Source organism: Propithecus coquereli, unplaced genomic scaffold, assembly GCF_000956105.1.
Source record: "Propithecus coquereli isolate 6110/MARCELLA unplaced genomic scaffold, Pcoq_1.0 Scaffold87, whole genome shotgun sequence".
NCBI classification, from domain to species: domain Eukaryota; kingdom Metazoa; phylum Chordata; class Mammalia; order Primates; family Indriidae; genus Propithecus; species Propithecus coquereli.
This window is the reverse complement of record NW_012154951.1, coordinates 3,134,330-3,148,899: the sequence shown is the minus strand read 5'-3', so window position 1 is coordinate 3,148,899 and position 14,570 is coordinate 3,134,330. Positions and strand designations below refer to the sequence as shown.

Sequence of the window (14,570 nt, the reverse complement as noted above, 5' to 3'; positions counted from 1 at the left end):
CGGGCTGTTCTGTTGATTAAACAAGCAAAAAATGCCCCATTCGCTGCTTTCCAATACTCCCCCAATTAGAAAATGTCTCGTAAAGATGCATCATGTGATAAGCTCTTGCTTTAGTCCCAAACTAAGCTTGAGTCCACTTGGAGATCTTAGAATTAAAGAGTTCTTAGGGAATACACATTTTAGCTGAGAATATAGTTACTCTATCATGAGACAGGGAGCTTTGCCACTTGCTTGTTTGGGAAGGAAAATAAATTAAAAAAAGATTGCAGGGGATTTGGGTTATTATATGGCCAGGGCTCCGTTCAGAGTCTGTGGCATTCAAAGCTGGCTTTAATCACAGCATGGTGCTTGAAGCCTCCAAAAGTCTAAGTGTTTCCTTTCTTTCTTTCTCTCTTTCTTCTTTCTTCTTCTTCTTTTTTTTTAAGCGTTACTTCACTGAGGCAGAGGGCTGCCTTTGAGTGACGTCACGAGTTTGAGCAGCTAGCTGCACAGGGGAAGGGAGGCTGGGTGAGTGACAGCCCAGCCTACTTTTTAATAGCTTTGTCATGTGACTGGGGACTGTAGTAAGACAGGTGCCTTCAGTTCACTCTCAGTAAGGGGCTGGTTGCCTGCATGAGTGTGTGCTCTGTGTCACTGTGGATTGGAGCTGAACAAGCTTGACTGGCGTCATTCAGGAGCTGGATGGCGTGGGACATGTGCAACCAGGACTCTGACTCTGTGTGGAGTGACATCGAGGTGAGCTGGGCTGGGCTCGGCACTGCAGCCAGGACCAAAGCTTCCCTCAGATGCTATTATTCCTGTAAGGGGGGATGGGCTTGGGCAAGGAGAGGAGGCAGAAAAGTAGTCCAGGCGGGAGCTTTCAGAGGGAAATCTCCATCTTATCTTAACTCCAGTAAGTTTGCTATTTTAAGGTGGCTCTGAGATGCCTTGAGCAAATCAAAGCTTAGCTGCTGTCATCAGTATCTGTTGCAGTTAGAAACTCTTTCCATGTGCCTTTGGCTCTGTTTCTACTCATATGCAATATTTATGCTCTCAGATATTGATATGAATCAGAAGCTGAAGTCTTTCCAGTGGTGTTTAGTGGCCTGGTTGGAAAAATGCCATTTCTATTTTAATAAGATGAAGATAAAAATATTAAAATGCATGTGTTCAAATATAGCTGGTTTTGACTCTAGTCCGGATTTTTTTTCCCCCTCTCTTTCTGTTCATCAGACAGAGAACTTATAAAATCCTAAATAATCCTCCTGGGCTATTTCAGATTGCTTTTCCCATAGAACACAAAACAACGATGCTGCTTCCTTTAAAACTCCTAAACGTGGTAGAAAGATTTGGCCAGCGAATTAAAAAAAAAAAAAAAAGCCTTTTGCAGTGCAAGGTTTTCCTTTCGCGTCAGTGGCAGGAAAGCCAATGGTTAAATCTCCCTGTACCACGGAGAGCTGCCTGAAGCCGGAGAGAGAATAGAGTTTATGCAGGACTGTGTGTGGAGCTGCTCGCTGCTTGTGTAAAAATAGACGGCAATACATCAATTCCACAGTCTCTGCTGGCTACAATTCATACAGGGGGGAAAAAACGCAAGTGGTTTCCTCGTAATCTCTGGAGTCTAGTGGGAGACGGAGGACCTCGGCGTGTTTGCATTCAGCACAATGGAATGTTCTCCGAAGGAAAGTTTGGGCAACTTGGGAAACAAGAGAAACTTTCTGTGGACTCTGGTGAGATGGACCCGAATTGAATTGCATGGAGGATCCGAGCTATTAACAATGAATCTGGCAAAAGACTGCGAGTGCTTCCTCTGGGTAGCTGGGGGCACGCAGGGTAAGGGGGAGGACCGAGTGCCACACGTGATTTGATTAAATAAGATGTCCATGTGGTGCAGCGATACACATCTAAAGTGAAAATAATTCGGCCAAGGCCGTCTGCGAATGCATTTTTCCTATCTAGCGAGGCATGCCCTGGGTTCTTAACTCTTTGCTGGGTTTGCAAATGTTGGCTCCCTTGGCCCTCCCTCGCCTTGGCAGATCGCATTTGCGGATTATAATTGTTCTTATCTTGTTGTGATTTCTTAGTAAGGCGGAATAGATATGGATAATGCATATGTCCTGTAGCTACCAGGAGTCAGGGTTCTAAGTGGCTTCAAAGTCTTAATTGTCTCTGAGTAGCCGGAGTGTCCTGTGGGTGGTTGTCTGGCTGGCACTGTGTGTCTCAGCTGCTGTAGTTTCATTTTTCCACCGTGTATTATTCCTCATGCTGCTAGGAGTTGATTGAGGAACTAGATCATATGGAAATAAGGAAAGATTTACTTTCATCATTGGAATTCCTGCAGTCATTTTCAAATAAGCATCAGAAGCATCTAGAACAGTGGCCTTTTACATTTTTTCTTAAGGATGAGCGAGGTCTTGGGCTAATTGTCCAGCCGTGGACTGAGTCGCCGATCGGTTGGCTGAGACTGGCCAGTGTCTTCTCCGTGGCACTGTAGGCAGCTAGCTGCTAGAGGCCGTGCCTTCACCGTAGCAGCTCTGGGAATCACCTCTGCCAGTCTAAAATATTACGAGCAGCAGGTAGCGTAGGCAGTTTTCATTTTTTGAATCATTAATGTTTGCTGTCATCCTGAAACGTATTATGCCCTTTTGCACATAATGACAGGATAGCACATTGGTTAATAAAGGCCTATATCACTATAGCTACTGAGTCCCCAGCGTTTCACAGTTTAATGAAGGTGATGGACAATAAGGTTACTAAGATTGATAGAGACAATTCACATGACATAAACTCCACTAAGACTGTCATTCATTTCCTGCTCCCCTCTACACCCCCTTTCCCTTGTCTTGACTAATTTTTTTTAAGAATTAAGATTCTTTTTTTTTCATTAATATAATTAATGTGGCCAAGTCCACTCCTTCTTCTCTCTCTCTTTAAAATTTACCATCAGTGGCACGAAAACCTCCAAAAGGTTAATGGAGGATTATACTTAATTATAATGATTCATTATCATCAGTGCAGTTAAGCTAATTTATTGTCTGCTCCTTAACTAAGAGAAAAGTCTGTTGGGGTGAAATAACATACAATAATTAGCCTTTTGTGTTTAGTGACTGCTTTATCCTCTTAAATCTTATTATAAAATTAAGGCTACAGTTGTGAAATAGCTGTCATAGTTGCAAAGAAGCAGTAGAATGTGTCTGTGTAATTGCAGTAAAGCACACCTGTTACAGATGTATAGGAAGCAGTAAATATCAGCATGTCAGATGAGGACAGTTACAGGGCTCGGACTGTTAAGCCTGGCATCGTCCAAAGGCCAAATATAAATTAATAACAGGAACACTTGCTACTACTAATGTGTTTTAGATTAGCAGGATAGTACCGCATTCAGAAGCACTGATTTTATTAGCATGTCAGCACTGGCAAGAACACATGCACTTTTTTAGACCAGAACATAAAAGCAAAAATGAGAAAGAGAGAGAGAAAGGAAAAGAAAAGAATATGTAAACTATTGGATAGTAAAATCCAACAAATTGATCTGGTCTGTTCAATGGTTTTCAAAAGTTATTTAAAAATACATGCTTCTGGAGGGTTAAGGGGTTTTGAAAAAAGTCATATCAAAGGAAGGCAATTAAAGAGAGAGACAGCAAGAAGCTGTCCACAAGCCAGGATGACAGTTCAGCATTCCAAAACAAGGTTCCTAAATTCCACAACAGGAACTAAAAGCCAGAACTAAAGCCAGATGTCGAGAGACTATGTCTTCTAGATTATTTTTCTTTTCGTTGCTACTTTTGTTGTTTATGTTTTTTTCTTAAGGACTATCCCCCAATAGAATCCTACTGTATTTCACACCATTGAAAAAGTTCTCTTCTTGTCTCATAATTGGTGGTATTGAGGAAGAGTTAATACTGTGTTTCTACTTGGAAAATATGCAATGTGGGCAAGAATGGAGGCTGGGAAGTGTTACACCCACAACAAAACGCGAACATTGTACCAGAACAAGGTCTCCTCTTCGGCCCATCCTGAACTGTAACTTTGGGCTAACTCAGATAATAAAAAGGAAAGACCAATAAATGATAAGGAAATAGTTTTGATGGGGAGGACGTACCTTTTTTTACATTCCCTTGAGCCTGCTGCTTGGGAGCTAACGGGGGTCTGGGGGTCTTAGTGAAACACTGCAATGATTTACAAGCTCCTCCCAGCGCCCCTTACAAACTGCTGACTCCATTACCCAGTATCTACTTCTCAATGTGTTGCTTACGATCACGCTGCTGCATATGACCCATGCAATGTAGCCTGCCAGGGATCCCTGCCAAGGCTAACTGGGGTGCTCGAGAAAAAAAAATCTGCATAAAACTTATTTCATTCAAAATCTAAATGTCAAGGAGGATCTTTAGCTTCACGCCTAACTGCTGCCTGGATGTGAACAACTCCACGCCATCTTTCCTGACCTTGGAAGGTGGGGCTCTGAGGGTGCTGCTTCAGAGTGTGTGCCTCCTAATTTACACACCTCAGCTCACAGGTGGATAAAGTCCTTACTGCTTCGGCATCGCCAGACTCCTGCAATCTGGGGTTTCTGCAGGGTTCTTCACAGTATGTAGCCTGGAATCAGAAATTAGGTAGCCAATTCAAGTTGAGGAGACCACCTCATTGGTATGGGGGGTTCACTTGCCTTGGAAAGCCACAGGCTGGGACCATGAAAAGGCTTCATGGAATACCATGCGAGAAGTGAAAGACTATGGCAATCTAAAATAGCCTTGGTGATAAGCAGCACAGCCTCCACAGAAGATATTTGAAACCTCCCAATAAATTGAAGTCATTTTAAAACTATAAACAAAAATAGTTATTTTGAATTAACTTTTTGAAGCATTGTTTAGGTATACATAAATAAGGGACAAAAATATTGTTGTGGTGTGCTATTGTGATTTTTCTTTTCCGGGTACCAGGTGATTCCAGCCATACACACACACACACACACACCAACATGCATGACTTGCAAGTTACACATAGTAAAAGATATAAATGCCAGATAGAAAAAAATATGTGTTTTTGTCCTTCATCTGAAGGAACTTGCTTTTGCCCTGTTAAGGATGAAGGCCAGAAACTCATGAAGAATCAAGTAAGAGTAAATGATTTAAATAACAATTCAAGAGAACCACAGATGAGTCAAAAGGCTTTGCATCATTAGCTGCTAGCTAAGTGAATTATATGGATTGTAATGCTTAAAAGGAGTATAAATGGAGAAAGTTTTCTTAATATAGTTCCTTTGTTCAATTTTTCATTTAGCAGTTGTTTATTGAGTGTCTATTATGTGTGATGACAATTCCAGTGTAAAACCATTTGTGTCCTACCCTCAAAGGGATTATACTCTAAGGGTAGACTGAAATTTTTCATATAGTTAACCATAAAGCAATTTGAAACTTGGACGGTGCTAACTATCAAAGAGGTACAAACAAATATAGTTGACTTCTAACTAGAAGAATCAGAGAAGGCTCCGTGGAAGTGTAGCATTTACTGTGGGTTTGGAGTTAGAATTTTGGGTGGCATAAATGAGGCAAAGTATCCTTTGGTAGCCAAGTGAGTAAAGAATTTACGATGTTTTCTCTGGTAATTAAAGCGCCAAAGACCCTCTTTGGTGGTGTCGTTGAATTAACCAGGCTTAATTCCCATCACATGCTATTGCAGTTTAATAAGTTCCTGAAGTTAATGAAAGCTATTTTTTTTTTTCCTGCCTCCTGCAGTGTGCTGCTCTGGTTGGTGAAGACCAGCCTCTTTGCCCAGATCTTCCTGAACTTGATCTTTCTGAACTAGATGTGAACGATTTGGATACAGACAGCTTTCTGGGTGGACTCAAGTGGTGCAGTGACCAATCAGAAATAATATCCAATCAGTACAACAATGAGCCTTCAAACATATTTGAGGTAAGGACATCCTTTGGAGAAATTAATTTCTCATTGACCTTGGCTTGGGCCAGACTAACATGGCAATAGGCCTGCAAGCATAATGGGTTCTTACTTTGCTGTCATCAAAAGATTTTTCGTCGCAGTTAGACACTTCCTACTTTATGAAAAAACAATGTTTGGAAAACAAATGCATTTTTTTTTTTTTTGAGATTTAAGGGGCTAAGAACTGACAACAGAGTGCATTAAACTGTGTTGAAATGCTAAGGGGTTGTGAAAGAATTAGTGACAAAGAAGAACAAAAGTCTAAACCTGTTTATTCCTATTTCCCACAGAAAGAGACTGAGTAGCAAATAAATGGTGCTTAATATAAATTAATAATAAGAAGTCATTTCTTTTTAATCAAGGGCTAGATATCTACTTTTATTTGTTTTACAAAGTAGATGAGCTGTTTTGATTATTATTATTTTTTGGTTCATGCCCCTAATTTCTCTATGTAATGGAAACTTCTAAACTCAACTAATCTAATATATACTTATAAATTAGTCAAAATTCACTTACCTTTCAGCAGTGAGAAATACCTCCCAGACTCTAGACTCTCATTATAAGCCTACCCTATAATAAAGAATGTTAATCTACTACTATTAAAGTGTTACTCTGAGAAAAGAGGCTCTTTCTCACAAGATCAGTACTCATTTACTTGAAAATAAATGATTTCTTATTATAGGGACAAACATTTAGTGAGTACTCTGGCAAGTGAATTGCCAATTCAGCTAGTTTTCAATATTCAATACAACCACCAGCACCATCATATCATCATTGTACCTTTTCTTAGCACCTACTGTGTGCCAGGCTCCAAACAAAATTTTTGTTATCCACCAGTGAAGACATTATTTATACTTCAGTATTATTTGGTTGAAATCCCGAGTCTTTAAGAAAGCCAATTTTACAATATTAATTAAGTTTTTCCAGCACCCGGCACATAGAAGGTGCTGGATAAATGACTGTTGATTCATAAATGAATGACGAATGTAATAACTGATAACAATAATAGTAACAAAAATAATGACCAACATTTTGGAATACTCATGCTGAATGTATGTCATCTCATTTATCCTTCAAAACAACCTATTGTTTCAGTATTATTATCATTCCCGTTTTACATGTGCAGATGATGTGTCTCAGAGAGGTTAAGTGATTTTCCCAAATCATCCGCAGTTGACAAATAAAGACCTGGGATTTGAACCCCAAATTTATCTGACTTCAAAATCTGTATCGTTGATAAAAACAGGGAAACCGTAAATTTGGGTGACAGCCATCCTTTACAAAGACATATCAAGCTGCTTCTTTGCTCAATATATTTAAAAATAGAACAGAATCTTTCCCTTCCTTTCAGTGTTGGTTGACATAGAGGCAGAGGTGGCTGTAGTTTTTGCCAGCAGCTAAGATTTTGTAATACCGCTGGAGCATGAAGTGGGTCTTAGAAGAATGCTTAAGGTAGTGGGGTTAGGGCTGGGGAGATAGAACCAGGTGGAGGAAACGCTGGAGGCTTGTGGTTAGTTATGCTTTCCCAGGCTTCTCAGCCGGGTCTTAGAAAGTTCATGTGAGGACTTGGCTGGTTAGAACTGGTAAATTGAACATTCCTCATCAGTACACTTGTCAGGTTACAGGCCCATTCTAAGTCATGCTGCATTAAATAAACAGTACTTTAAAAAATGTCCATCTCCATAGACCTCTTATCTAAAAATCAGCTGTTCCATATCAGGTGAATGGCATGCATTTTGTGGTGCTGCAGTCCCCACCCCTGGGGGGGATCAGTACAGGTCCATGGCATGTTGGGAACTAGGCCGCACTGCCACTTGAGCTCGACACCCACTCCCACCCCCACCCTTCCTCCCCACCCCCACCCTCCCCTGGGAAAAAATTGTCTTCCATGAAACTTAGGAGCTGGGCTGCACGGCAGGAGGTGAGCGAGGGAAAGCTTGGGAGCTTCATCTGTATCTATAGCTACTCCCTATCGCTCGCATTACTGCCTGAGTTCTGCCTCCCCTCCCACCCCCTCGCCCTGGTCCGTGGAAAAATTGTCTTCCATGAAAGCTGTCCCTGTTGCCAAAAAGCTTGGGGACTGCTGTTGTAGAGGATGATTAGAGAATAATTTAAAGGTGGGGGGAGATGGCGTGGTAGTCAATGCCACCCTGGTGGACTTGTTTTGAAAAAGATAACTTTCTTCGTGACCTTGATGTCTCCTCGTTTTGTGTTGTGGTACCTAGGTAAGGATTACAGGAGGCTTGGTTAAACAACCAGTTATCTCCATACAGAGGCTTAATCTATGCAATGATACCCTTTTTGTTTTCCTAAATAACATTCTACCACTGATAGAATTGTTTTCAACACTCTAAAACACAAGGTTCATTTAATTTCATATCTCATTAGGTTATTTTAAAGCAATGAATCTTAACTGGAAGCAATTTTGCCTTCCCCTTCCCCAGGAGACATTTGACAATGTCTGGAGGTGTGTTTGATTGTTAGGACTGGGGGCAAGCTGATGCCGTGAGCATTTATGGGGTAGAGAACAGGGATACTGACAAAGTCCTGCAATGCACAGGACGGCTCCCCGCAACAATGATCTGGCCTCAAGTGACAATAGCTCTCAGGTTGAAAAACCCTGTTGTTTTTTTTAAGTCACAAAACTCCCTTTTATGAAATGCTAAAGATGCATCAGTTGATTTCTCAGAAAAAACAGTATAATACGGGATATAAAAAATGAGAAGCCATGTAAAATCGTCGAGATGCCCGGGGCCTCAGGACTAATATGTCAGGTATTCTCTTAGTGACAGAGAGCAAAAGTGACTGTTTAGATAAGTCCCCACAACAGTTTTCCCTGATGTCACAAAGAGCATTCTTCTTTGTCTAGGCAAAGGGTAAGGTCAGATGTGGCAATGCTGTTACAAACAGCAGCAGCTCCGCAAGCATTTGCATAGCGTGATGACGCCTTTACTCTTTGCCCTCTAGTGTTAAACTCAGACATCTTTTCAATAATGGGAATTGAAAGCTGTTTTGAGCATAGTGAAATTCTAAAATTGGATCTTTCCCTGTGAAGAAGGTCCAAAATAACCCTTGCATGACCATGCCTTTGTATTGCCTCTACCAAAGCAGCATTTCACGGAAGCCCTTTCCCAGAGCCAGCCTCTCACAGTGGACTTTTCACCTGTGTTCACCTTCTGATTTGCAAAGCCCTGCCTCATCACATTTGAGAAGGCCTTGTACTTGAGCTAGCCAAACAGTCATGGGCTCTGCCATCTCCGATCTGCCGGTAACAAGCATTCTCTACCTCAAACTCCCAGAATAAAATCAGGCACCGAGTAGTTAAACATTTTTCCCTGACTCAAGTAACATGTCGATGACACTGCTGGAAACTGGCCATGGGATTTCTGAATTCTAATCAAAGCAGAAAGTGGGATTTAAGGCTACGTAATAGCATGGCAGAATGTTTAAACATTGGAAGTAAATAGAAATCTCGTCCTTTTGTTTCTCCTGTATGTACATTTGAAGCTAAGTTTAATTTTTATTGAACTGCACAAACATGATAATAAAAAAGAATGAAGTTGAATGTCACAACTTGGGAAAGAGGGGATTCTGACTGGGAGCGCAGGTGTGCCAACATGCAATTGCACACGTTGGTTGAGTAACTGGACACACAAACAAGGATCTCTGCTCACACAGCCTGTGTTTAGATGTGTAAATGCAGGTGACCGGGTATGATTTAGAAGCCGCTTTAAAAAACAGGGCAGAAGGCCTATAGGTACAGCCTCCAGTGAATCTGATCCATGTGTAAGGAAAACAGGATACTGTCCCTGGACCGGCTGGTAGCAAGATTTATGTTTCAGAATATTGCAACATAACTTCCTTCCCTCTGTTGCCTTTGTGCATTGTTTGAAGGAGGAGAATAAAGGACTACTTTTGCAGCACAACAGTGTATAAAGATGGGTGGCATGGAGTTAGTTGAAACAGCACATTGGCCTTTTTAGGTCACTGTGGGCCACCTTGTCCCTGATTTATTTTAACACCTGCTTTAACGCCTCCATGGTACAACTGAATGGGCATCTTTCATTCATTCGTCTGTTACTTCTGAATGCAGCTACTTGGGGTTCTTTCGAACGGTGGCAAGTGAGAATGCAGTTGTCTCGGTCATTACTCATAATACATTCTGAGGCCTGCCTTTGCTAATGGGGAGAGATGGACTCACAGCTGTAGCCAGCATTCATGTTTGGTAATTACTGGAACTCTCAGGCAGGTCTGAGACCGTGAACTTTTGTAGGAGAAAAAGGGTGAGTGGTGGCTTTGTGTTATCTGTGTTTAAGATTATCTTGCTATGTGGCACCAAGGAAATGAATGCTGGAAGCTTTCAAGACCACTTGATCATTCTGGTAGGAATACAGAAGATTTCACATTTCTTTATTTGGTTTTCAGTTATATTCTGAATTTTTCAAAAATGGGCATATATTATGTACCTATCAAAAAGTTAAAATAACAAATCTTGGCAGTTCAACAGACCATGAGCATTTTGGGAGCAGGGAATCTGCCTGTCTTATTCACTGACATTTTTCTAGACATTTTGTTAGAAAACAGCAGAAAGTAAGAACTCAAATATTTGTAGCATAATGAATGAGTTGACCATCATGTGTTTATTAATGCTGTGAACTATGTTAGGTGATGCAAAGATTATATACAAAGCACAAAAGAAGGCCTGTTTCCTAATGAACTTTAAATCTAGTTTGGGAGGCAAAATGAAGAAATGTGAAACAATTAGCCAACCATGCAAGATAGTGTGTGTGTGTATACACACACACACATGCACTCACACAAATATATGCATTATGTTTTTATGTTTAATAGTTGGAAAACAATATAAGACTTTATATTTATATTTATGTATATATGACATACATAAGATTATGTGTATATTTGCAATTGGAACACTTTATGAGACCATGTATGCATATATACATGTGTATAATATATATATGTGTGTGTGTGTGTGTGTGTGTGTGTGTGTTTATGTATGTATGTTTCTACCTAAGGAGGTAAACCAGGAATAAATTCACCAAGGCTGGAAAGAGAATAAGAGCCAAGTGTTTTCATAGAGGAGGTACAGAGGTGAGGAGCTTGGTTTATTCAAAGTAAAATATATAGTAATGGGAACACAGGAGTAGGGGTAGTAAGTTTGGCTATAGGGCAGGTACAGACTCATGGTGGGCCATGTAGAACCTAGTTGGAAGCATTTAGAGTTTACATGGTAGAAAGTAGGGTGTCACTGAAGATTTTTAGCAGGAAAGCAACATAATGGAGTGGTATTTAAGGGGGATAATGCTGACAGTGGTAAGAGATCTAGGCAAGTAGGAGGCAGGGGAAACCAGATAGCAGGCAATGCTGCATTCCAAGCCCGGTGTGACACAGGTGCAGAGGGACAAGGTGATAGCAGAGGGGATGACATGAGGGAACAGACTCAAAGCACCTTGAAGGAAAATTCCATCAGTCTTGATAACTATGAGTTAAGTGGTAGAGGAGGATGGCAAGGAATGCCAACTCCAAAATATTCCAGAGACTCAGGACTTCATGGATATCATCCCTGGTTAAGCTTCTGCTCACCTTTAGGAGCTGAAGTACATTTTTAGACTTGTAAGTCATATTACAAAGGGGGTCTGGATCTCCACATGGCCTCAGGGGCAGAGCCCAATCCACAGATTTATGTGATGTCTGCCTTTTCTCACTTGTCTCCTTGGAGGAAATTCTGCAGCCTTCCATGGTAACGAATTCCTGCTTCTGATTGTGTCTGTGGTCAGACAGACTTTTCTATGAATGGCAAACCTCTTGGAATTTTAACAAAACAAACAGACCAAAAGAAAAAAAAAAGTGTGTAGAAACAACCTCACCTTAATTTAATCATCGGGAGAATAAATTCTCCTTTGTTATGTGGAGAGATTGAGTTAATTTACAATAATCACCTTTTAAAGATTTCTGGAATTTCCAATTTGCAATCAATAAATGTTTGTCATTTAAATTAAATTTACGGCCCACAGCCAGACTTTTGCCACACTTGGTAATGACACTTACCGAGAACATAGACTTCAAGTAAGAAAATAATAGCCATTTAAGTGGGGAGATAATTGGCTGTAACATAAGAACATTGAAGAATGTTGAAACTCATGGAGACTTATGGAGTATTTTAAAAATTTATGTTGTACTTATCTTTGCATTTGTAGTCTACCACAAAATTCCAAATTCTTGGCATAAATCAGTTAGATGTTCATCTTGGAGAGTCACAAATCAGGAAGCAACAATCTGACCCAGTCTGTGTGCTGCTTAATTTTCAGCTTCCACGGCCGGCTTATCGTACAGGGAGACTAGTTTGTGTGTGTGTGTGTGTGTGTGTGTGTTCGTTCATCTACACACCTCAGTTAACAATGTTTTGGACTCTTTGACTTGATAACATCTGGCTTATCTTGGGAACATCTGGTTTATCACCCTATTGCCTCCCTGCCATTATGATGACCACTGGAAAAATATGGCTCAGGAGTTCTGCCCCACGGGGCTCTGTCTACTGGCATCAACCCCTACTAATAAATAGCAAGTCACAGGATGCAGGTTACCTGACCATCTTTCACCAGCACTAACTTTCCTGATGGCAGCTTTTGTTAATGGAAGTTGTGGCTACAAGAGATGAGGTTGGCTGCTGTTTATCAAGGAAGTTGATCTAGTTCTTAGCCATTTGCAATTTGGACAGTGAAAATCTATATGATTGATTAGGCATAACGATTTTAGAAAGTACTATTTTGTGTTTTTTTGTTTGTTTTTTAAGGGTAGAGATCAATGATTTCATGTCAGATAGGCTGGGCACTCTAAGAAGTAAGGTGAGCCATTTTATGGGCTTATCTGAGGCTTTCTCAACCTCCTGGAGTTGCAAGTGTTTCATGTTAATAAAAAGTACTCTACCTGGATATCTTTGGGGCCAAAAAAGTAGAGACCCAAATTTGCAAGGAGGAAATCTTGGGGCAGAATCAGGAAAAAGTGAATCATTGCTTTTTAGATTAACTTCAAAGATATTAGTCTAGGTGAATGTACTTGAGTTTCAGGATGCTGCATTGGACGAACTGTCTACTTGTACAGCAACTGCGTGTGCCTGGGTAGTAACCTTATCCATATGCTGTGTTTATTTGTCCACGTGCCCCCTATCTATATGACAATGTCGTGGAAGCACAGCCCAGCAGATGGCTCACCTCTGAATGAAATCAACACACAATGCAGATAAAAAGATGAACATTAAAGACCGCATTTTTAAAGAGAGCCAAATTTGTTCCTCTAGCATTCCCTATCCCAGACTTCACATTTTTATCAAGGTTAATTTGTCCCTATAATTATTGCCTATTCTTTTTGCAATGAAAAATTTTATTGTGGGTTTTATAAAATGAATTGCCTGTGATGTAAAACAATTTCGTAAGGGCTATTTTTTTCTTCTTCTTAACCTCTCAGGTTACTTTTAAGACTGTGTGCTCCGAGGTACAGTTTGAAAGCAAAGCAGGACACTGTGTTTTACTGTAGGCTGCGAAAGATGCTGACTTACAAGTAGCTAGGATGAGAGCAGAGGAGAGGGAGAGAGAGAGATCCACAATGAAATGCACACTCTTATTCTTGGCAAGGGCAAAAGTTTTCAGAGATAAATGACTTCTTATCCATTAAGCCATTTGTCCCAAAATGATGATAAGAGATACTTTTGTGCCTTTTCCTCTCCAAAATGACAGAGTAATTTGCACAGTTTCAGATTCTAAACACTAATATTTTGTAGACCTGCCCATCTCCATTACTACCGCAAGTTACTCATTCAAGGTTTGTAGCCAGATGGATTAATGAATTACCAGATCTTGCGTAAAATGACTTGGCTTGACTTTTAAACAACTGCTTTTTCTTTCTTTCTTTTTTTTTTTTGGCCCATTTTACGGTTGGTGTTAATGGGATCTAGAGACTGAGCCCCCTCTAAAATTTTTTTTGAAGTAGCTTCTTTAAGCATTCCCCATACTTTTTCATTCTCTACCGAACTTCTACTCAGAAACAGTCAGTTCTAGGAGATGCAATGAGGCTGCTGGGGCAGCGAGGAGGGAGGAGACTCAGTAGCCAAATCCCTGGTGGCTGAAACGATGCCCTTCCCGTTGCCAAATCAGCATGATTTATCAGAGCCCGCTCTCCAGCACTGCCCAGCTTAGAGTGAGTTCCGTGGTGTTCCTCACACAATATGCATAGCTGGAGCTCTGAACTTTGAAGGAAAGCCTCAGAGCTATTTGCAAAGTGCTGGTGCTTAGTGAATACTAAATTACATTTAGGAAATAGTCTACTGCTACCAGTTATACTTCATTTTTATTCTTGACACAGACACCTAAATCAGAGAACAGTAACATTTCAGAGATTATGGAAGCAGTTTGGGTATGTTCCAACACTATAATAGGATGAGAATTTTAAGGCCTTTTGTATTATTACCAATAGTCACTTAGTTTCTACTGCAGTGTACTTTGTAGGGAATTACAGCTTTTACTAAAAAGATTAAAATGCTATTATGCAAATGATTGCAGTATGTTATTATGTTTACAAATTAACATCCATGGCTCAACACACAAATTAACTAACTATTCTATCTGTGTTATTAAG

General features: G+C 40.5%; 1 protein-coding gene across 2 annotated transcripts in view; it reads left to right on the top strand.

Annotated features, from left to right (window-relative positions):
- The first annotated feature begins 561 nt into the window (after window positions 1-561).
- Window positions 562-14,570, top strand: part of PPARGC1A (peroxisome proliferator-activated receptor gamma, coactivator 1 alpha) — a 96,837-nt gene continuing 82,828 nt past the window's right edge. The window contains exons 1-2 of one of the 2 annotated variants that reach the window (XM_012664203.1): window positions 562-735; window positions 5,715-5,894. In XM_012664203.1, coding sequence (XP_012519657.1) covers window positions 682-735; window positions 5,715-5,894 — 234 coding nt within the window. In that variant the 5' untranslated portion in view covers window positions 562-681. The remainder of the gene's footprint in view (window positions 736-5,714; window positions 5,895-14,570) is intronic. The other variant, XM_012664204.1, reaches the window with a different exon arrangement.